Raw genomic sequence first — 23,295 nt, 5'->3', positions numbered from 1 at the left:
TGTACTGATGGTTGCGATGGGTCCCCACCGGTAACCCGCTCCCCGGCTTCAAGCTGGGCCGGAGGAGCACTACACTTTGCCCGCAGGCGCTGGCCCTCAGAGACTGGTGCCCTGGCGGTGGCGGTGCCTCTGTTGTACGGGTTCGGCTGTTGCCTTCAATCGGGACTTGGTTGTTGGGGGAATCTACGTCCCCTTCACTGACGGATTCGGCAAATTTGGCGACTCCTAGCCTTGCCGGGGTCCGAGAGGCCCCTGCCCTGGTGCTGACTGTCCTTCGGAACACTGCTCCAGACCACCGGGCACACAGCCAACGGGGTCCTTCCAGGAACTTCCAAACGGTCCCCCTCCGGACAGTCACCGCCGTCGCTGACCTTGCTGTTCTGGCCCTACACAAAGCTGGGCTCTCAGGCTTGCACACTCTCTGCTCTGTCACCACCTCTTGCTTTCCTCCTTTTCCACTTTTCTGTTGTTTACTCTAGCCCTTCACTGGACTTCACTCTTCCCCTGCCCGGGGCTATCTGCCTGGTTTTCCCGCCTCCAGAGTTGTGAGCTCCTCGGTGGGCGGAGCCAACCGCCTGGCCCACCCCCTGGTGTGCATCATCAGACTCCTGGAGGAAGGCAACAAGGATTTGTAGTTTAGCTTAGATGTGCCTACCTGGGATGTGGGGTGTGGTGGTGTTGTGACCTGTGACCCCTGGCTTGCCCAGGGCGACACACACACACATCAGATCGCGCACACACATCAGATCGCGCACGCACACACATCAGGTCACGCACAAACACACATCAGATCGCGCGCACACACACACATCAGATCGCGCACACACACACATCAGATCACGCACACACATCAGATCGCGCACACAATCACACATCAGATCACACACACAATCACACACATTCAGCGATACCGATTGCTTCTGGCAGGCAGAGAATCCTGAGACGCAGTGCAAAGGAATGCATAGAGGACCTGTGGTGGAACGCATTGATGTAATGTGTGTGTGAGCATGATCTAGTGTGTGTGTGTGTGTGTGTGTGCAATTTGATGTGTGTCAGTGTGTAGGCCAGAAACAGGGGAGGACAGCAATCAGCATAACTGCTGGGACCGCCTGCAGAGTATCGCAGGAGGACCTGGGAGCCACGCAGATGTCTAGTAAGTATGAGTCTCTTGGGAAGGGGGGGTCTGCTTTTTTGGGGTTTAAATTTAAACATGTTTCCCCAAAAATAACACCTACCCAAAAAAAACCATAGCGTTTTTTTCGGGGCAAAAACAAAGTATGACAGTGCCAGATTTTTGGAAGAACACAGTATATTCACTACTCACAAAAAGTTAGGGATATTTGGCTTTCGGGTGAAATTCCAGGATGATCCAAAAATGCCCTCTCACTTTTTTAGGTGCACTTAATGTGACCTTCTCTGAACAGTTGGACATGTACATTCAAACGTTTAATGTTTCAGTACTTTTTGCAGAACTTGCTGTTCTCTAACAAGAGCTTAATGGAAAAATTCACAGGTGTTTGATCCATAAATCACCCAATAAATTTCAGGGTTAAATTAAAATTGGTATTTAAACAATCCTCCTCATCAGGCTGTTAACATTTTGACATCATGAGACCAAGATGATACCTAACAATTGATCAACAGTGCCTAGCAATTTGCAAGGCTTCAAGCAGGATGTTCACAGACCGAAGTGGACACGGAGCTTGGAGTGTCACAGAGTGTCATCAGCAGGTTGCAACACAGATGGGAGACTGGAAGAGTCACAGAAAGGCATATAACTGGACGTCCTTTGTCCACATCCCACACTGATGACCGCTTCATTGTGAACAATGTGCTCCAGAACTGGATGGTGAATGCCACACAACTCCAGGTACAGTTAAGGCAGTTAGCTGTCAGGTTAGACCATTCAAAACCATTTACATCAGTGTGGTCTTCGTGTAAGATGACCTGCAAGAGTACCTGACCACGTTATGAGGCACAGGCGTCATTGTCTTGCTGGACAAGGGACCAGTGAACCTCAGTGCTGTTGACTGATAAAAGTCAGATCATGCTGAGCAGCAATGATGGCTCCCACAATGTTGTAGACATTAAAGGTAAGGTATCGCGGTTTTTTATTTTTGTATTAAAAATAGTGATTATGAAATCAAGTATTTTTAATACAAAATGAAAATCGCTGCTTATTTAGTTTTTATTTAATTCTAATTTTACTGGAGGCACTGGGGGCTGCCATGGATTTGGTGTGTGTGTAACGACAGTTACTCATTCCTTTATGGCAGTCCCTGTGCATAGAGAACAGTGGTTGTGATCCGACCCCATAAGTAACGTTACAGTGGGCGTCTGCAGTGACCTGGACGCGCCCCCTGGGCTGTCCAGATCACAGCAGAGGGAGATCAGCGCCTTCATTGTGGAGCTCACAACGTATGCTGTTTGCTCCACTATACCCCTGTCAACCGCCGGGATGTGTGAGTATGGGCCCCCTCCCCTCCCCTCATTACCATCTCCGATGACACTCCCTCCCTCCGCTCTCCCCCTCTACTGCTACTGCCGCCCCTCCCCCCACCGTTACCAACTCCGATGACACCCCCTCCTTCCGCTCCCCCCAGCACCCGCTCTTGCTGCCACCCCTCCCCCCGCCATTACCGTGTCTAATGACACCCCCTCCCTCCGCTCTACTCAGCCCCCGCTCTGCCCGCCGCCACTGCTGTGTGTGTGTGTGTGTGTGTGTCTGCTGAGCCATGTATCTAATCCTCTCCTGTGTGATACTGTCTGCTGAGCCGTGTATCTAATCCTATCCTGTGTGATACTGTATGCTGAGCGGTGTATGTAATCCTGTCCTGTGTGATACTGTCTGCTGAGCCGTGTATCTAATCCTATCCTGTGTGATACTGTCTGCTGAGCCGTGTATCTAATCCTCTCCTGTGTGATACTGTCTGCTGAGCCGTGTATCTAATCCTATCCTGTGTGATACTGTCTGCTGAGCCGTGTATCTAATCCTCCCCTGTGTGATACTGTACTGAAACCAAATACACTACTTACAAAAATATTAGGGATATGTCCCCCATCCTGAGCCCATGCTGGTATACGTCCAACATCCTGGTATATTTGTTCTCCATCCTGGGCCCATCATGGTGTATATGTCCCCTATTCTGTGGTATAAGTCTCACATCCTAAGTCCCATTCTGGTATATATGTTCCGCATCCTGGTATACATGCCACAAAACATTTCTCTCTCTTCCTCATCTTCAAAATTGAGAATCCTACTCTTCATGACCACGCCAAATAATAGTTTTATTTAGGGGTGAGTGGTTTGAAGGTGTTACCAACAAAGACTTTAGCTTTGGGACACTATAATTTCTATGCTCAACCCTGGTCTCATCAAATTATTTGGATGATTACCTTGGCAATTGTACTGATCATGTATAGCAGCATCCATGCTTAATCCTTATCAAATAGGATACAAATAAGGATCACCAACAATCTTTTAACGCTGCAGTTATACAAATGCAAAATATCTTACATACATTGTTCATATATAGGTATATTATTTGGATAATAATTAATTTTAATATGAAATGGTCATTGATAATTGTATAATTTCTTCTTATTGATTTAGTGCTTTACATTGTTTTTCCTTTCTTCTGTAGCAAATGATCTTACTATAACTTCATTTTTTTATGTTGCAAATAAAATAAGTCTATAAAGAAAATGGCTACTTCACTATATGCAATCTTTGATGAATAAAAAGATTTCTTTGCTGACTAAAACATTTCTCATAATTTGAATATGGCTTCTCCATAGTGTGAGTTTTCTTATCTGAATTCTCTGTAAAACATTTCCCAAACTCTGAACAGGAAAATGGTTAATGCTCTGTGTGAGTTACGAGATGTCTAATGAGATTGTATTTCTATGTATCACATTTTCCACACTTGAAACATGAATAAGACATGTTCCCTGTTTCAATTCTTGGATGCAAGATTAAAACTGATTTTTGTTTAAAACATTTTCCACAATGGGAGAAAGAACATGCCTTTTTTTACTGTATATGACTAACATGATGCTTATAAAGATGTGATTTTTTTTGTAAAACATTTCCTGCATTTTGAACATAAAAATGGCTTCTACCCTGTGTGAATTCTCTGATGTTGAACAACAAGTGAATTAGTAGAAAAATATATCCCACATTCTGAACAAGAAAATGACTTATCCCCTGTGTGAATTCTCTGATGTTTAACAAATTCACTTTTCGTTGAAAAAAATTTACCACATTCTGAACAAGAAAATGGCTTCTCTCCTGTGTGAATTTTCTGATGTTGAACAAGATGTGATCTAGTAAAACAATATATCCCACATTCTGAACAGAAAAATGGTTTCTCCCCTGTGTGAATTCTTAGATGTGAAACCATTTCAAATTTCCTAGAAAAACACTTCCCACACTCGGAACAAGAAAATGGCTTCTCCCCAGTGTGCAGTTTCTGATGTTGAACAAGATTTGATCTAGTAGAACAATATATCCCACATTCTGAACAGAAAAATTGTTTCTCCCCTGTGTGAATTCTTAGATGTGAAACAATTTCAAATTTCCTAGAAAAAGATTTACCACATTCTGAACAAGAAAATGGCTTCTCTCTTGTGTGAGTTTTCTGATGCTGAACAAGATTTGATTTAGTAGAACAATATATCCCACATTCTGAACAGAAAAATGGTTTCTCCCCTGTGTGAATTCTTAGATGTGAAATCATTTCAAATTTCCTAGAAAAACACTTCCCACATTCGGAACAAGAAAATGGCTTCTCCCCAGTGTGCAGTTTCTGATGTTGAACAAGATTTGATTTAGTAGAAAAATATTTCCTACATTCTGAACAAAAAAATATTTTCTCTCCTGTGTGAAGTTTCTGATGTTGAACAAGGTTTGATTTAGTAGAAAAACATTTCCAACATTCTGAACAAGAAAATGGCTTTTCCCCAGTGTGAGTTCTTTGATGTCTAATAAGATATGATTTCTGATTAAAACATTTCCCACATTTTGAACATAAAAATGGTTTCTCCCCTATGTAAGCCATTTCATGTTCAATAGCATTTCTGTGACTTTTATTTTGCATATTTGTGTTTGGGGAAGCAGAAAGAAGGACCTTGGCTTGAGGTGCATCTGGTGTAATGACAGGTTCTTCACATGTATCTGTTGCAAAATCTGAGATTATCAGATGTCCTTCTGAGCTCCTGGTCCAGTCATCTGCCAAGAATAAAACTTGATTTTATTATTTTTAAATAACACTGCATTTGAATTATGTTGAATTTGCTTGCCATTTGTTTCCTGGCCTCCACACATGCTGACAAAGAATGATTGGCACAGAATGATCACTAATAGAAAAATCTGTTTCGATAAAGTATGTTATCAGCAGCACATCTGCACTTTGCAGTGGGAGATGTGCTGCTGAGAACAATTTTTTTTCCGCATAAACAATCCAATCACAAGATTAATAAGCATTTTACTCATTTATTTGCTTACATAGTTACATAGGTTGAAAAAAGACCTAAGTCCATCTAGTTCAATTTTCCTCCACCAATTCTACACTTTGTCCCTAAGTCACTTAGAACCAACAATGTGTGTACTGAGGAAATCATCCAGCCCTTTTTTAAAAGCTGTTATAGTGTTGCCATTACTACCTCTTGTGGTAGGGCATTCCACAGTCTGACTGCTCTAACTGTAAAGAACCCTTTCCTATTTAGCTGCCGGAATCGCTTTTCTTCCATTCGCAGTGTATGCCCCCTGGTCCTTAGTACTGTCTTTGTGAGAAATAAGTCATGTGCCAGTCCTTTGTATTGACCACACATGTATTTATAAATATAAATGAGATCTCCTCTGAGACGTCTTTTGTCTAAGCTAAACATATCTAACTTTTTCAACCTCTCATCATATGTGAGGCCTTCCATTCCTTGTAGTAGTCTAGTTAGCCACCTTTGAACTGATTCTAACTTCTATATGTCCTTCTTAAAATGCGGAGCCCAAAAATTGGATCCCATATTCCAGATGTGGCCTTACAAGTGATTTATAGAGGGGTAACAATACATTGGGATCCCGGGATCTAATCTCTCTTTTTATACACCCTAAAATCTTGTTTGCTTTAGCAGCTGCTGCTTGACATTGAATACTGCTGCTAAGCTTAATTGTAATGAGAATACCCAAGTCCTTCTCCTGTTCTGTAGTCCCGAGTTTACTTCCATTTAATGTATACGCAGCTATAGGATTACTTCGTCCTAGGTGCATTACTTTACATTTATCAACATTAAATCTCATTTGCCAAGTATCTGCCCATTCTGACATTTTATCCAGATCTTTTTGTCATATTGTACTATAAAGGTCAGTTTTTTGTTTTTTTTCCATCAATTTTTATTGATTTTACAAAATTTTATACAAAACCATTGCAATAAAAGTATGATTGCAAAAAAAAACATGTACATTCATCGCCAGAATATTTCAAAGAAAAGGATAAAACCTCAACATGGTATTCCAAACCATTTTTCAATTTGCAATGATATACAATGAGTCAGTATTAGAAACAAACCCCTGAACCCCTTTGTCATCCTGTAATATTTCCAATATCAATGTTGAGCCTTGTTGTTGCCGTGACGTCTCTCCTTCGCCCTTCCCTCGAGTCCCCGCTAGTTGAACCTTAATTTTCCCAAACTACCCTGGATTTCATTTAGAAGGTACCACTCCGAATACCTGAAAGGTGTCCCCAACTTATTTATTTCTTCCCGTGTGAAATGAGACTCTATAAAGGTTTTCCATCTCCCAAAGAACTTGGTAGCCTTATTGTCTTTGTCCTTTTCTGCTTCTAGTTTCTCCAACCTCAGAAGATTATGTAGTTCGCCAATGACTTCCCTTGTGTATGGGGCCTCCTCCTTTATCCAGTGTCTTAGGATGCACCTTTTAGCTATCATGGCTATGTCATGTATGATTGCAAATGTCTTTTTATCTTGAGTGTTCAGTACCCCTCTAACTCCACCCTCAAAGACGTAAAAAATCCACACCATTAATTCTGGTTTGCAGTAAATTTTCCATGTTGTCTGAACCAATGTTCTGACTTGATTCCAGAACCTCTTTATTGCCCTACATTCCCACAAACCATGTAGCATGTCTGTTTTTTCCTTGTGGCATTTAGGACACCGTGCATTTTTACCCGGTATGTTGAAACCCAACACCGCCCTGTGCAATATCCTAAATTGGGTGTCTCTCCAGCTCTCATTGGTGACCTGCCTCCGCATCTGCACCCATCCTTTCAGTATGTCACCCACTACTTCTCGTCCTTTCAGTTGCTTCTCCCACACTAAAAGCGTACAACTGTCTTCCCGGGATATTAACACACCTCTGAATGTTCGGTATATTTGAGAGACATTCACACTTGTTACATCGCACTCCATTAGCTTGTCAATCATGCTCTTGTTCAGTTCCCTTCCAATCTCTCCAAGATCTCTCATTACTCCATGCTTCAATTGTTCATATTGGATAATGTGGAAACTGTTGAGGTCATATTTATCCAGCACTTCCCATCCTGTCAGCCACCTTCTCTCTTCCACACTCATAACATCTTTCATTTTTCTAATGCCCTTCTCTTTCCATCTAAGGAACAGTTTATTCTCCCGCCCCTGGGGGAAGTTTGGCGATGCCCAAGGATTTAGATATTTTGATACCTTCCATGAAAGTCCCAATTTCCGTCTTACCAACCTCCAGGCCAGCATGGTGTCTCGGAATATAATTGAATTTCTTATGTGACCTTCAACCTTGGACAGTGGGGAGTGAAGAATGGACGTCAGGTCCCATGGCTCCGCATACTTGTGTTCCATGCCATGATCTGAGTGTCTGCTCGTTCCTCTCAGCCAGTAAATCACATGTCTCATGATGCACACAATGTTGTACCCCCTGACGTCCGGGAAGTTTATTCCTCCCTCCTCCACTGACTTTATCAGCGTACGCAGCTTTATTCTAGGTTTCCTTCCCCTCCAAACAAAATCTGCATACGCTGAGTTGAGTCTGTTGACATCCCTTATTGTTATCAGTAACGGAATCGTTTGGAAGGGGTACAGCAACCTGGGAAAGCTCATAATTTTTATGAGATGGCATCTTGCCAATAGTGGTAAGGGTAATCCCTTCCAGCCTCTCAGTTGGTTTATAATTTTCCTGATCAGTGGACCATAGTTCAATTTGTAAATTGATTCCACGGTCCTCCCTCCCAGGTATTTAACTGATGATTGTGCTATAGGAATCCCATTCACATGACCCTCGCTTAAGTTTCTCCCAGTTGGCCCTTGTACTCCCTTCAAAAATAGAATTTTGCATTTCTTTTTGTTCAACTTAAAACCTGAGAAAGATCCAAATTTTTCAATCATGTCAAGTGTGCAGGGCAGGTCCGCGCCTGGGTCCCCCATAAATAAAATCACGTCGTCGGCGAAAAGTGCTATCTTCATTTCTGCTCCCCTTATGTTTATTCCTTTGAAACTATTGTGACCCTGCAGAACCCTTGATAACGGCTCAATTGACAGGTTAAATAGTAGGGGGGATAACGGGCATCCCTGTCTCGTCCCTTTCATCAGAGGAAACACTTCCGACAGGAAGCCCGGGGTGTGTATCCTTCCTCCCGAGTTAGCATATAGGTTTTTGATGTAGAGTCTCATTTTACCTATAAGCCCCGCAGCTTCCATCACCTTGTCCAACCAGCCCCAATTAACATTATCGAACGCTTTCTTAGCGTCGAGTGTGACTAAAGCCCTTCCCTCAGTACGCCCCAGTCGAACCGCATCAACCACTAAAATCGTCTTCCTGATGTTGGTCACCGCATTTCTCCCTTTAATAAACCCTACCTGATGTTCTGAAATTAACCCGGGTAGGACCATGGCCAATCTGTCAGCCATGATTTTGGACATTATTTTTAAGTCCTGGTTGATGAGCGAGATGGGCCTGTAGCTCGAGGGGTCATCCAGATCTTTATTTCCCTTAGGTATCAATTTAATGTACGCCATGTTGGCGTTTCTAGGGATTTATGTTCCTCCCAGGATTGCATTAAATACTAAGGTTAGATCCGGTGAAATCAGGTCCTTAAGTGCTTTATAAAATTCGCTATTGAAACCATCAGGTCCTGGTGCCTTATTAGTGTTGAGTTCCCCTATTGTTCTTGAAACCTCTTCCTCTGTAATGTCTGCGTTTAGGGCTTCTATTTCCTCTTCGGTTAAGCTAGGCTAAAGGTCAGTTTTTAATATCCTACATAGTTTGGTGTCATCAGCAAAGATTGACACTTTACCATCAATCCCATCCACAATGTCATTATTAAAGAGATTAAAAAGAATCAGTCCTAGCACAGATCCCTGCGGTACACCACTGCTGACTATAGCCCATTTAGACAATGTACCATTTAGGACTACTCTTTGTTTCCTATATTTTAGCCAATTACTTACCCAGTTGCATATACAGTTATATGAAAACGTTTGGGCACCCCTATTAATGTTAACCTTTTTTCTTTATAACAATTTGGGTTTTTGCAACAGCTATTTCAGTTTCATATATCTAATAACTGATGGACTGAGTAATATTTCTGGATTGAAATGAGGTTTATTGTACTAACAGAAAATGTGCAATCCGCATTTAAACAAAATTTGACCGGTGCAAAAGTATGGGCACCTCATCTTAAAAGTGACATTAATATTTTGTAGATCCTCCTTTTGCAAAAATAACAGCCTCTAGTCGCTTCCTGTAGCTTTTAATGAGTTCCTGGATGAAGGTATATTTGACCATTCCTGTTTACAAAACAATTCCAGCTCAGTTAAGTTTGATGGTCGCTGAGCATGGACAGCACGCTTCAAATCATCCCACAGATTTTCAATGATATTCAGGTCTGGGGACTGGCATGGCCATTCCAGAACATTGTAATTGTTCCCATGCATGAATGCCTGAGTAGATTTGGAGCAGTGCTTTGGATCATTGTTTTGCTGAAATATCAATCCCCTGCGTAACTTCAACTTCGTCACTGATTCTTGCACATTATTGTCAAGAATCTGCTGATACTGAGTTGAATCCATGTGACCCTCAACTTTAACAAGATTCCCAGTGCCGGCATTGGCCACACAGCCCCAAAGCATGATGGCACCTCCACCAAATTTTACTGTGGGTAGCAAGTGCTTGGAATGTCGTGTTTTTTTGCCTCCATGCATAACGCCTTTTTGTATGACCAAACAACTCAATCTTTGTTTCATCAGTCCACAGGACCTTCTTCCAAAATGTAACTGGCTTCTCCAAATGTGCTTTTGCATACCTCAGGCGACTCTGTTTGTGGCGTGCTTGCAGAAACTGCTTCTTTCGCATCACTCTCCCATACAGCTTCTCCTTGTGCAACGTGCGCTGTATTGTTGACCGATGCACATTGACACCATCTGCAGCAAGATGATGCTGCAGGTCTTTGGAGGTGGTCTGTGGATGGTCCTTCACTGTTCTCACCATTCTTCTTCTCTGCCTTTCTGATATTTTTCTTGGCCTGCCACTTCTGGGCTTAACAAGAACTGTACCTGTGTTCTTCCATTTCCTTACTATGTTCCTCACAGTGGAAACTGACAGTTTAAATCTCTGAGATAACTTTTTATATCCTTCACCTGAACGACTATGTTGAATAATCTTTGTTTTCAGATCATTTGAGAGTTGTTTTGAGGAGCCCATGATGCCACTCTTCATAGGAGATTCAAATAGGAGAACAACTTGCAAGTGGCCACCTTAAATACCTTTTCTCATGATTGGATACACCTGCCTATGAAGTTCAAAGCTCAATGAGGTTACAAAACCAATATAGTGCTTTAGTAAGTCAGTAAAAAGTAGTTAGGAGTGTTCAAATCAAGAAATTGATAAGGGTGCCCATACTTTTGCACCAGTCAAATTTTGTTTAAATGCGGATCGCACATTTTCCGTTAGTACAATAAACCTCATTTCAATCCAGAAATATTACTCAGTCCATCAGTTATTAGATATATGAAACTGAAATAGCTGTTGCAAAAACCCAAATTGTTATAAAGAAAAAAGGTTAACATTAATAGGGGTGCCCAAACTTTTTCATATGACTGTAGTTTCCCCTAGTCCCTGCTTCTGGAGTTTAAGTTTAAGGCTATAATGTGGTACAGCATCAAATGCCTTTGCAAAGTCCAAATAAATCACATCAGCTGCATTATCAATATCCAGATTTGAACTTACCCCCTCATAGACCCCCGGCATGTTGGTTAGACACGACTTATCTTTCATGAATCCATGCTGTCTGTCAATTATTATATTATTTTCTGCAATATATTTTTGCATGTCATCCCTTAAAATGCCCTCAAAAACTTTGCATACTACTGATGTCAGGCTTACTGGACGGTAGTTGCCTGGATCTACCCTCTTACCTTTCTTAAATATCGGAACCACATCAGCAATCCGCCAATCCTGGTGATTGCTGACATGTTTACACTTCTGAACTCTTATCTACGCATTCAGGGTTCTTAAATGATTGCTACCTACACACAGTATGTGACACAGACACAGTATATAAGCATGTATAAAGTGAGCACATACACGTCTATGTATATATATTGTATATCTATTTATCTATATCTATCTATACATGGAGCACAATACAGACACATATATATGTACCAGAAGCTCAATAATATATATCCACCAGGAGCTCAAACATTCTCTTGTCCTCACTAATATATATCTACCAGAAGCCCATACATTCTAATGTCTTCACTATTATATACAGTTGCATACAAAGTTTGGGCACCCTGGTAAAAATTTTCTGTTATTGTGAACAGTTATGCAAGTTGAAGATGAAAAGATCTCTAAAAGGCATAACAATTAAAGATGACACATTTCCTTTGTATTTTAGAAAAACCTTTTTTTTATATTCACCTTTTACATTTTTAAATTAACAAAAACGGAAAAGTAGCCTATGCAAACGTTTGTGCACCCGGAACAGTTAGCATCTACTATCATAGCTTGTAAATGTTTTTTTTTTTAATTTATTTTTACACTATAGGTTAGCAGGCTGGTTGAATCACACACGCTGTCACGGACACTATCACACAGAATGGGGACTGACTGCAACCAATCACAGATGCCGGGACTACCAGTGGGCAGGGGAGAAGTTTATATGTATGAGGATTAATGAGCGTCCACGGAAGTAGTGTTAGGAAGACTCTCTGAGTATAACCGTTCTGCTCTAATCCTGCTAGCCCTTTCTACCACCATTTTAAAGCACAATGTTCAAGTCACCATAGGCTTACATGGGGATTGGCGTCCGAGCAGATGTTCGAGTTCAAGTTCGGTCCTGAACCGGGCTTTGTTTTTGTTTTGTTTTTTTTAAATCCGATTGGACCCGCCGAACCTGAAAATCTCCGGATTCGCCCATCCCGAAGAGTGGGCTATGAAAAACCATGTGCTGTCCATGACCATAGTTGCTGCCCTATGTGTCTATGGTGCAGTGAACTTCAGGCTCATTGTCAAGAGAAACAGTGGCCCATGTAATCCTACATATCTGAGCAAAGACCAGCCACCACTTTCTGTGAGAAATAATGGCAGATATGTATACTTAATTGTGATGGTTGGATATTGTGGGTTGTGTGTGGTTTTGTATGGGTTCATATTTTGGGCGTGGTGCTCTGTCCATTCTGTATACATTATCCTGTTTGCCAGTTAATCCCTCCCCTGCCGGGCTTTTGTTCCTAAGTCTGGGGGAGGGGGGCCTGGGATCCACCTAAACGCTTGATTTACCTGGGAGATTGGTCAGTCTGGGTGAGAAAGACAAGAGAGAAGAAGCAAGATTGATCCTCTGAGGTAAAAGCTAAGGGGCACTTTGCACACTGCGACATCGCAGGTGCGATGTCGGTGGGGTCAAATTGAAAGTGATGCACATCCGGCATCGCATGCGACATCGCAGTGTGTAAAGCCTAGATGATACGATTAACGAGCGCAAAAGCGTCGTAATCGTATCATCGGTGCAGCGTCGGCGTAATTCATAATTACGCTGACACGACGGTCCGATGTTGTTCCTCGCTCCTGCGGCAGCACACATCGCTGTGTGTGAAGCCGCAGGAGCGAGGAACATTTCCTACCGGCGTCACTGCGGCTTCCGTAGGTTATGCGGAAGGAAGGAGGTGGGCAGGATGTTTACATCCTGCTCATCTCCGCCCCTCCGCTCCGATTGGCCGCCTGCCGTGTGACGTCGCAGTGACGGCGCACGACCCGCCCCCTTAACAAGGAGGAGGGTCGCCGACCACAGGGACGTCGCACGGCAGGTGAGTGTGTGTGTGAAGCTGGCGTAGCGATAATTTTCGCTACGCCAGCTATCACCACATATTGCTGCTGCGACGGGGGCGGGGACTATCGCACTCGGCATCGCAGCATCGTCCTGCGATGTCGCAGTGTGCAAAGTGCCCCTAACACCCCAGAGAGACTGTGAGACTCTGATTTCCCTGAAAAAGGACTGCTGGAGGATTGTGACTCATCCCCAAAACATTTATCCAATTACTGGACTATTTTACCCTCTGTGTGGTGGATTATTTCTTGGACCTTTTGATTTGCTTGGAATAAATGATCTTTGGATTGGACACTCATCTCTCGCTCTGTTGATTGTGTGATATCGGAGAAGGACCCCATCACATTAAGCAAGGCTGAACACACTCCATCATTTCTCAAAAGACAGTGCAGCACAGTAAGTCAAACAGCACTGACTGCACCAACAGCTACTTGACCATGTGGGAGTTGAGATGGCAAAAACATAGATCACTGGATTGTATATCTGTTCATCTCTATACAATCAAGGGAAAGATACTTGATGCTTCATGTCATAAAGGAGTACAACAAGCAAGCGTTTAGATGATAATGATTACACCGACCAGGTACTATGTGAGGATGTAACCTGGTTTTAAATGCAAGGAGAAGGGGGAAGAGTATAGTTTGAGTCTTGCTTTTATAGCTGGCCTGCTTGCCTTCTCAAATGATTAAGTATGTGGCTTCATGTGTTTAGGAAGCATTGAAGTTCCTAATCTATTCATGCTTAAGTGTCCACTGTCTATTTTACTCCTCCAGAGCAGCCTTCACATTGCAAAAGATTCATCAGATGGCAACATGAAAAATGAATTCCAACCATCGAGACGCTCGCATGTGGCGCTTGCCACCAGTGCAACCACAACCTGAGCTTTCAAAAGCTATTGAGTTTCCTCCAGCAACAGCAATTGTGGCATCACCTGCTACAAAGCTGACACAGAAGAAGCATATCTACCCCCAGATTATTTAGGCGAATCTTGACTGCCCTCTTTTTTGTTGATATCACCACCCTCCTCCTGCTGACATCATGTTCTCATCAATCACGATCTGGCTCCCAGAACTTGTCCACCAAACAATCATCAGCTTTCATCCGAAAGTCAGCTACAGTTGTCTCAGTGTGGGAAATTGCCAGTTTCTTGAACTCTCGTCTGTGGGGGGCATTATTCTATTTGGAGAGCTTTTTTGGGGGGGGGTCATCCTACTATTTAAAGGGCTATGAAGGGGCCATCATATTATTTGCAGGGCTATCTTATGTGCAGTCCTACCTCTACTTGTAGCTTCTATGTAAATTTTAATAAAATGTCTTTAAGACGTCGTCTTGCTGTAGGCAATAAGTTTGATAAGGCTGGATGTAGACGGCCATGTAAAAAATCCTGACAATTATATTGGCAGAATTCGGACCTGTTTGGCTTCATGTGCAGCTCTAGATTTGTGCTGTTGATGGTGCAGGAGCCGCCATCTATTGTATGAATTATATTGGTACATTAATTGGACTAGAATAAAGCAGAGAATATTGACTCAATTTGATCCTAAATTCTTGAACAATTTGAGATAATTCAGTTATTACAGTTTTATCAACTGGGATCTTGATTTCCAAATTAAATGCAAACTTTATTTTCATCTGAAAGTAACACCTTGGACCACTGAGCAACAGTCCAGTTCTTTTTCTCCTTGGCCCGGGTAAGACACTTCTGGCATTGTCTATTGGTCATGAGTGGCTTGACAGAAGGAATGCGACAGTTGTAGCCCATGTCCTGGATACGTCTGTGTGTGGTGGCTCTTGAAGCACTGACTCCAGCAGCAGTGCACTCCTTGTGAATCTCCCACAAATTTTTGAATGGCCTTTTCTTAACAATCATATCAAGGCTGAGATTATCCTGGTGGCTTATGCCCCTTTTTCTACCACACGTTTTCCTTCCACTTAACTTTCCATTAATATGCTTGGATACAGCACTCTGTGAACAGCCAGGTTCTTTAGCAATGACCTTTTGTGGCTTACCCTCCTTGTGGAGTGTGTCAATCACTGCCTTCTGGACATCTGAAAAGTCAGCAGTTTTCCCCATGATTGTGTAACCTACTGAACCAGACTAAGGAACCAATTTGAATGCTTAGGAAACCTTTGCAGGTGTCTTGTGGTAATTATTCTAATTTTCTGAAATAATGACTTTTGGGTTTTCATTGGCTGTAAGCCATAATCATCAACATTAACAAGAAATAAACACTTGAAATAGACCACTCTGTTTGTATTGACTCTATATAATATATACGTTTCCCTTTTTATATTGAATTACTGAAATAAATTAACTCTTTGATGATATTATCATATTCTAATTTATCGAGATGCACTTGTATCTGTGATTTCTCTGGATTTAGTGGTCACTACTTACCTGTGCGGTTATCTGTAAGAATCTCCTCTTTACACCGCTCATCACCCCTCACATATGTCTCTGTAGTATTAATATGGGACAGATCTTCACCCTGAAACAAATATTGTAAAAGTCAAAGACAGACGAAGAAGTCACTTGAAATGATTCAGAAAAACAGAAAAGATCATAAATGAAGATGACGATCAAAACTTACAGCAGTAGATATCACAGAGCTGCAGGTCTCCTGTATAATCCAACCTGTCACCTCCTAATTGTAACCAGCAGTCTCCATAACCAGAAAATTGTGAGAAGATCCAGACAACATCTAATGTCTATGATCAGCTTTATCCTGTCATCTCCACCAAGTATAAACCATACACTGAATGGCCACATTAATACAGACACTCAACTAGTAGCATTGGATTTACTTTGGCATTTAGGAGTTCAGAAATTTATAGTCAAACATTCTAGGTGGTGAAATAGTTCTGCAGGATTACAGGCCCATGGGGACATGAAAGCTTCTTACATTTACCGAGAATAAAGGGGGCTTTACACGCTGCGACATCGCTAATGCGGAGTCGTTGGGGTCACGGAATTTGTGACGCACATCCGGCCGCATTAGCGATTCCGTTGTGTGTGACACCGATAAGCGATTTTGCATCGTTGCAAACGTGCAAAAATTGCTAATCGGCGACATGGGGGTCCATTCTTAAAAATCGTTACTGCAGCAGTAACGAAGTTGTTCCTCGTTCCTGCGGCAGCACACATCGCTGCGTGTGACGCCGCAGGAACGAGGAAGCTCCCCTTACCTGCCTCCTGGCCGCTATGCGGAAGGAAGGAGGTGGGCGGGATGTTACGTCCCGCTCATCTCCGCCCCTCCGCTTCTATTGGGCGGCGGTTCAGTGACGTCGCTGTGACGCCGCACGGACCGCCCCCCTTAGAAAGGAGGCGGTTCGCCCGTCACAGCGACGTCGCCGGACAGGTAAGTATGTGTGACGGCTGTTGTGCGGCACGGGCAGCGATTTGCCCGTGTCACGCAACAGATGGGGGCAGGTACCCACACTAGCGATATCAGGACCGATATCGCAGTGTGTAAAGTAGCCTTTAGACTGTGGAGCTGACAGTCACTGAACATCCCATTCTACCTCGTCACAGAGATGCTCTGTAGGACTAAGATCTGAAAACTGTGAAGGCCGAGGAGGCAAGAACAAGTAACGCGCCCTCCTCCTGCTTGTTAGACGCTCTGCTATACTGCACTATTACATCTATACAGAACAGCAATCTGATCGATCTACAGATCTCATGGTGATTTTGACAGTGTCACCATATTAAAGACATATCCCTACACAAGAATCTATTGTGTCTGATGAAGACCCAAGTATAGGGGTTGAAACTTTACATTTTTTGCATTGCCTCTTTAATAAAGTACTTATATTCATTTTTGGTGTGGCAGGTTTTCTTGTATCTAATGACGGGAATGAACCCTTTTTGAGCACCCATAATTCCAAGTGTGCCATAAACCTTATTCTGAAAGACAAAGCAATGTCATATTGCTCACATAAAGAAGTGAAGCATCCTGGCACCCCCTGGAGAGAATTGCTGTGTGACAAAGTTTCAGTTGTGAGGCTCTAAGATAAACTGTTATTACAGGACCCTGATGCAGATTATTGTCATTATATGGTGAAAGCTCTGGTTAATTATAGCCACTTTTATGTAAATGTTATAGGAGAAAAAGTATCTGGGCAGGAGAGAGTTACAGAGGGTCAGTCCTGCAGCTGGGCAGAAAGTTACAGAGGGTCAGCCCTGCAGCTGGACAGAGAGTTACAGAGGGTCAGCCCTGCAGCTGGACAGAGAGTTACAGAGGGTCAGCCCTGCAGTTGGGCAGAGAGTTAGCCCTGCAGCTGGGCAGGGGAGAGTTACAGGTCAGCCCTGCATCTGGACAGGAGAGAGTTACAGAAGCTCAAGCCCTGCAGCTGGACAGGGGAAGAGTTACAGAAGGTCAGCCCTGCAGCTGGGCAGGGGAGAGTTACAGAAGGTCAGCCCTGCAGCTGGGCAGGGGAGAGTTACAGAAGGTCAGCCCTGCAGCTGGGGAGGGGAGAGTTACAGAAGGTCAGTCCTGCAGCTGGGCAGGGGAGAGTTACAGAGGGTCAGCCCTGCAGCTGGGCAGGGGAGAGTTACAGAAGGTCAGGCCTACAGCTGGGCAGGGGAGAGTTACAGAGGGTCATCCCTGCAGCAGGGCAGGAGAGAGTTACAGAAGATCAGCCCTGCAGCTGCGAAGGGAAGAATTACAGAGGGTCAGCCCTGCAGCTGGGAAGGGGAGAATTACAGAGGGTCAGCCCTGCAGCTGGGCAGGAGAGAGTTACAGAGGGTCAGCCCTGCAGCTGGGCAGGAGAGAGTTACAGAGGGTCAACCCTGCAGCTGGGAAGGGGAGAATTACAGAGGGTCAGCCCTGCAGCTGGGCAGGAGAGAGTTACAGAGGGTCAGCCCTGCAGCTGGGCAGGAGAGAGTTACAGAGGGTCAGCCCTGCAGCTGGGCAGGGGGGTGTTACAGAGGCTCAACCCTGCAGCTTGACAGGGAAACATTACAGAGGGTCAGCCCTGCAGCTGGGCAGGGGAGAGTTATAGAAGGTAAGCCCTGCAGCTGGGCAGGAGAGAGTTACAAAAGAGAAGAGAAGTAAGTATTCATCACATCACCAACTCCAATGAAGGTATAGAAAAAGCCATGCACAGAGTTTCAGACCGACTTCCTGGGTAAAATGCAATTTAAAGATGAGATGAGTATATCCAGCACTCGCAGTGGAATGATCCAACAATATGAAAACATCACGTTTATTTGAAAGATTTAAATCTCAAGTAAAAAGAAGGTATGAACAACCGGGCTATGCGTTTCAAGCTAAACAGCTCTTAATCATAACAAAAGTCTACAAGTAAGTGATCATATATACAAAAAAAGAGGGTAAAGGAAATGCATGGGTGTGGAATGAGAATCACCAAGCCACAGGCAAAATTTCAGATTAACTATTAAAGTGCCTGCATTCAAGATCAGACCAAATATATATAAGGAGTAAATCAATATCAGAAAAATTATCAAAAGCTCCCAATAGTGTGCTAATCTAAGGTTAAAGAAATATCAATATACACAAAAAAAATATGGCCGGACCAGGGTGTGTGTGTGTGTGATAAGGAAGGATGAGGACATTGTGCTTCTAAACTGACCCTGAAGTCTATAAGTGGCTGAGACACTGAAGTACAGCCGGTAAGACTTGTGACCAGGTCAGAAATCTGGTAAGGAAGAAAGAAAATCCACTGTAGAGGTTCTGAGCCGGAAGACCAGAAAAATAGCTGTAAGTTTTTAGGGAATATAAGATGGCAAGAACAAAGACAACGAGGAACACGGACTTGGGAGTTTTCAAAAACTCTAGATAGTAAAGACAAAGCACGTATGGTACACAGAGAGAGGGCAGCATCGAAAAGGAGTCAGGAAAGATATAGGGCCAAAGAATACTAAAAAACTGCACAATGTTGGCAATCTATGAAATACTGGTCCTGGCTAATCTAGCAAAAGTGACCATGTTTAAAGTCATTTTGTCACAATGTGACTGTTGGATAATGAGGGATAGGGGCCCCTAGGCTGTCCCTCACCTCTATGATACTCCTAATAGTAGAGATCCCTGAGTCCCATTCCTGGCCCTGCTTCTGACCGGACCTAATCTGATACCGCCCTTTCCTACAAGAAATAGAGACGAGGCAGAGGTATCATGATAACTACAGATAAAGACAGACAAGGGAAAACTATAACTCTGACACACTGCGCGCACACACACGCATGCACACATACACACACACACACACGATTAGACAATAGGAGATTGAGGAGGAAAACAAGTGCAGGAAGGTAGCTACAAATGACAGCAGGGGTAAACTGCACAAAGCAATAAGCATTACCTCCACCAGATAGTCTGGAACACCACACCTCATCAGACCAATTAAGATAAACTATAGCTGGCATATGTGGAAGATTTCAGCCAGCATAAATAGCAGGGGAGCAGATTTGATTGGCTCCCCCACAACATGTGATGAAAGGAGACTAAAGCGGGCTTTACAACTACGACATCGCTAATGCGATGTCGTTGGGGTCACGGAATTTGTGACGCACATCCGGCCGCATTAGCGATGCCGTTGCGTGTGACACCTATGAGCGATTTTGCATAGTCGCAAAAACGTGCAAAATCGCTCATCGGTGACATGGGGGTCCATTCTCGAATATCGTTACTGCCGCAGTAACGAAGTTGTTCCTCGTTCCTGCGGCAGCACACATGGCTCCGTGTGATGCCGCAGGAACGAGGAAGCTCTCCTTACCTGTCTCCCGGCCGCATTGCAGAAGGAAGGAGGTGGGCGGGATGTTACGTCCCCCTCATCTCCGCCCCTCCGCTGCTATTGGGCGGCGGTTCAGTGACGCTGCTGTGACGTCGCTGTGACGCTGAACGAACCTCTCCCTTAGCAGAGCATAACTCTTGCTATCCTGTCTATAAATTAGCACGTTGCTATGACAGTAGGTGAAGTTTGTGAAAATCTTTGTGTGACACAATCAGATTGTTTAATCGTCATATTCTGAAAACTGATCATTCATTATACGCTGCACTACACGGTTATGTGTGTAATAGGTTACAGATGCGGGTGTGAAAATGTTTCTAATAAAGTGTTCAGAGTATAATAATGGGGGATAAAACAAGACTGAGCACAAGACCTTCACAGGCGTCTACACATCACAGGAAGATTTCATGACACCTTCTCTCCATCTACCTGATCATCCTGAGGAACATCTGGATCTTCTTGATTACAGTCCTGTGAAAGAAGAGGACGGGGACATCTCTCTGGTGTTGTCCTCTCACTGGATAGAACTGGAGGAAACACATACAGGGACTGAATTAATTCCTTACATACAGATAATTATAGGCCGTGTGTATATAGTCCTGTCTATTACCTGGTGATGTGAGGGGCTGGGGAACCTCCATCATGACCTCCTTGTACAGATCTTTGTGTCCTTCTAAATACTCCCACTCCTCCATGGAGAAATAGACGGTGACATCCTGACACCTTATAGGAACCTGACACATACAATGATACTGTCATCCCCTGATCCCTTCATAGGGTTACTGTATAATGCCCCAGCATTCCCAGCAGTGTCACCTCTCCAGTCAGCAGCTCAATCATCTTGTAGGTGAGTTCTAGGATCTTCTGGTCATTGATGTCCTCATGTATCAGGGGGTGAGGTGGAGGCCCCGTGATTGGGCTCAGGGGTCTTCCCCATCCCTCAGACACAGGGTCCTGACAGCGATCACTAGAGGTCTTCACTACTGTGTAATCCTGGATATGGAGAGACACATTAATAAATCTCACTACAGACATTTCCAGAGTCCTCACCTCTCCAGTTCTGTCCATCTGTTATTCCCATAGATAAGAAGGATGTAATGTGACGTCATCAGAATCTCTCACCTCTCCAGTAAGCCGGAAGAGGATCTCTAGGGTGAGGTTTAATATCCTCTCCGCCATTTTGTCCCTGTCCTTATCCATCCTTGATGGGTCAATCAGGGGAATTCTCTTATATAGAAGATCTGAGAGGATCCGATATTGTAGGGTCCTGAATGGGGAGAAGATGACGATGTAACATCAGAAAGATCCCATGTAAGAAATCTCCGGAGCTGTTACCGGCTTCACATGATCCCTACATCCAGTCCTGGCCCCGTCCTGCCCCCGGTATAACACACAATCCACCTATAGTCACACACAGATTTATCACAGAATATAGACCCGGGGCCGTCAGTAACAGATAATGATAGAGCATTAATATCTCCTGATAGTGACAACATGGAGCGGGCGGCGGCCATAATGGAGACTGTACAGTAACAGAGCAGCGAGCGGCGTCAGGAGGGAAGTGACCCCATCTAATCCCATACAGACAGATCTCCTGATAGAGCCGCACAGACGGGAACACGTTCTGTCTCCTGGAGTGTGAGCGCAGCACTGAGGGGGTTAATGTAATGGGGAATCTCCACATACCTCCTCCTGCAGAGCCGCACACTGGATATATCGCTGTTCTGTGCTTACAGGACCTGTGATGATGTCATATGGAGGGGAGGAGTCAGGGGTCACATGATCAGCTCCTCAGTGTATACCATATATCCAGTGTGCGGCTCTGCAGGTGGAGGGATGTGGAGATTCCCCATTAGGCTAAGTTCACACTTCAGTTGTTTTGCATCAGTCACAATCCGTCGCCTTGAGGAATTACGGTATCCTGCAAAATATTTTGCAGGAATCCTGTTTTCCCCCATAGGCTTCTATTAGTGACGGATTGTGACTGATGATGCTGCGTTGCATCCGCTGCGACGCGGTCAGTTGTTTTTTAACTGACCGCCGGGCGGGAGCAACGCAGCATGTAACGTTTTTTGAGCAGCGCGATCCGTAGGATTTTACTGCGCATGCGCTCTCTGGCTCCCTGCCCCCGTAACCAGGATAAACATCGGGTAACCAAGCAATGCGCTTTGGTTAGTTACCCGATATTTATAGTGGTTACGGGTGCACGGAGCCCGCGCTAAGCTGGTATCCAAGATAAATATCGGGTAACCAAGCAAAAAGTGCTTTGCTTTTAGTTACCCGATATTTACCCTGGACACAGTGTGCAAGGAGGCTGACACTTCACCACTCGGCTCCGCCCCCTCCCGCACTCCGCATGTACACACGCACTCACACACACACACACATACATACATATATACACACACACACACACACTCACACTCACACTCACTCACCTGTCCCCAGCCATGCAGACCGCGGCACTGACGTCCTCAGCTCCGCCCCCCGAACTCCGCCCAACCCCCCGCGCTCCGCCCCCCAAACTCCGCCCCCAGCACACAACGGAGTCCGACAAAGAAATTCTTTTCTTTGTCACCGTTGTCATCTGTTGTACAACGCATCAGTCACATGCGTCAAGCAACACATGTGACTGATGCAAAACAACTGAAGTGTGAACTTAGCTTTACTAGGAGCAGGGGGCATTATTTGTTGAATATTCAATATTAAACAATACAAAATAAAATCATATCTAGATGGCTGATTCTGGGCCAAATCCTGACTGACGACCCATTGATGCATAATCTGTGCTTGAATTGACCATTATTTTTGTGTTTTGTTTGTCCTCCATCTTTTTGAAGATTGACCTGGTTCTCTTGGAAGTTTCCTGGCCATGGAGCCAAATTTCCATGTTTTTTTCACTGAACCACTTAGTTATTACTTTTTCCTTGTGACATGGTCTCCATCATGGTGGAAAAAAACATTGTTCATCACGACATTGCTCCTGGATGATGGGAGAAGTTGCTCTTGAGGATGTTTAGATCCTATTCTTTATTCATGGCAAAATTGTGAGTGAGCCCCCTCCATGGATGAAAAGCCCCCACACATGAATGGTCCCAGGATACTTTACTGCTGGCAGGACACAGGGCTCATGATAGCGCTCACCTTTTTTTCTCTGGCCAATCATTCTTCCAGACGTCCTAAACAGTCTGAAGGAAGCTACACAAGGGAAAATAAC

General features: G+C 44.0%; 1 protein-coding gene across 1 annotated transcript in view; it reads right to left on the bottom strand.

Moving 5' to 3' along the window:
- Positions 1–21,823, bottom strand: part of LOC142312862 (uncharacterized) — a 103,818-nt gene extending 81,995 nt beyond the window's left edge. Inside the window, exons 1-7 of the mRNA XM_075351848.1 lie at positions 21,765–21,823; positions 21,201–21,345; positions 20,895–21,071; positions 20,689–20,812; positions 20,508–20,605; positions 15,727–15,817; positions 4,123–5,230 (exon numbers count right to left, since the gene is read on the bottom strand). Of these exons, the coding sequence (XP_075207963.1) occupies positions 4,123–5,230; positions 15,727–15,817; positions 20,508–20,605; positions 20,689–20,812; positions 20,895–21,071; positions 21,201–21,278 (1,676 nt within the window). The 5' untranslated portion in view covers positions 21,279–21,345; positions 21,765–21,823. The remainder of the gene's footprint in view (positions 1–4,122; positions 5,231–15,726; positions 15,818–20,507; positions 20,606–20,688; positions 20,813–20,894; positions 21,072–21,200; positions 21,346–21,764) is intronic.
- Between the last annotated feature and the right edge of the window lie 1,472 nt (positions 21,824–23,295).

Source organism: Anomaloglossus baeobatrachus, chromosome 5, assembly GCF_048569485.1.
Source record: "Anomaloglossus baeobatrachus isolate aAnoBae1 chromosome 5, aAnoBae1.hap1, whole genome shotgun sequence".
Lineage (NCBI taxonomy): Eukaryota > Metazoa > Chordata > Amphibia > Anura > Aromobatidae > Anomaloglossus > Anomaloglossus baeobatrachus.
This window is presented reverse-complemented; position numbering and strand designations above follow the sequence as displayed.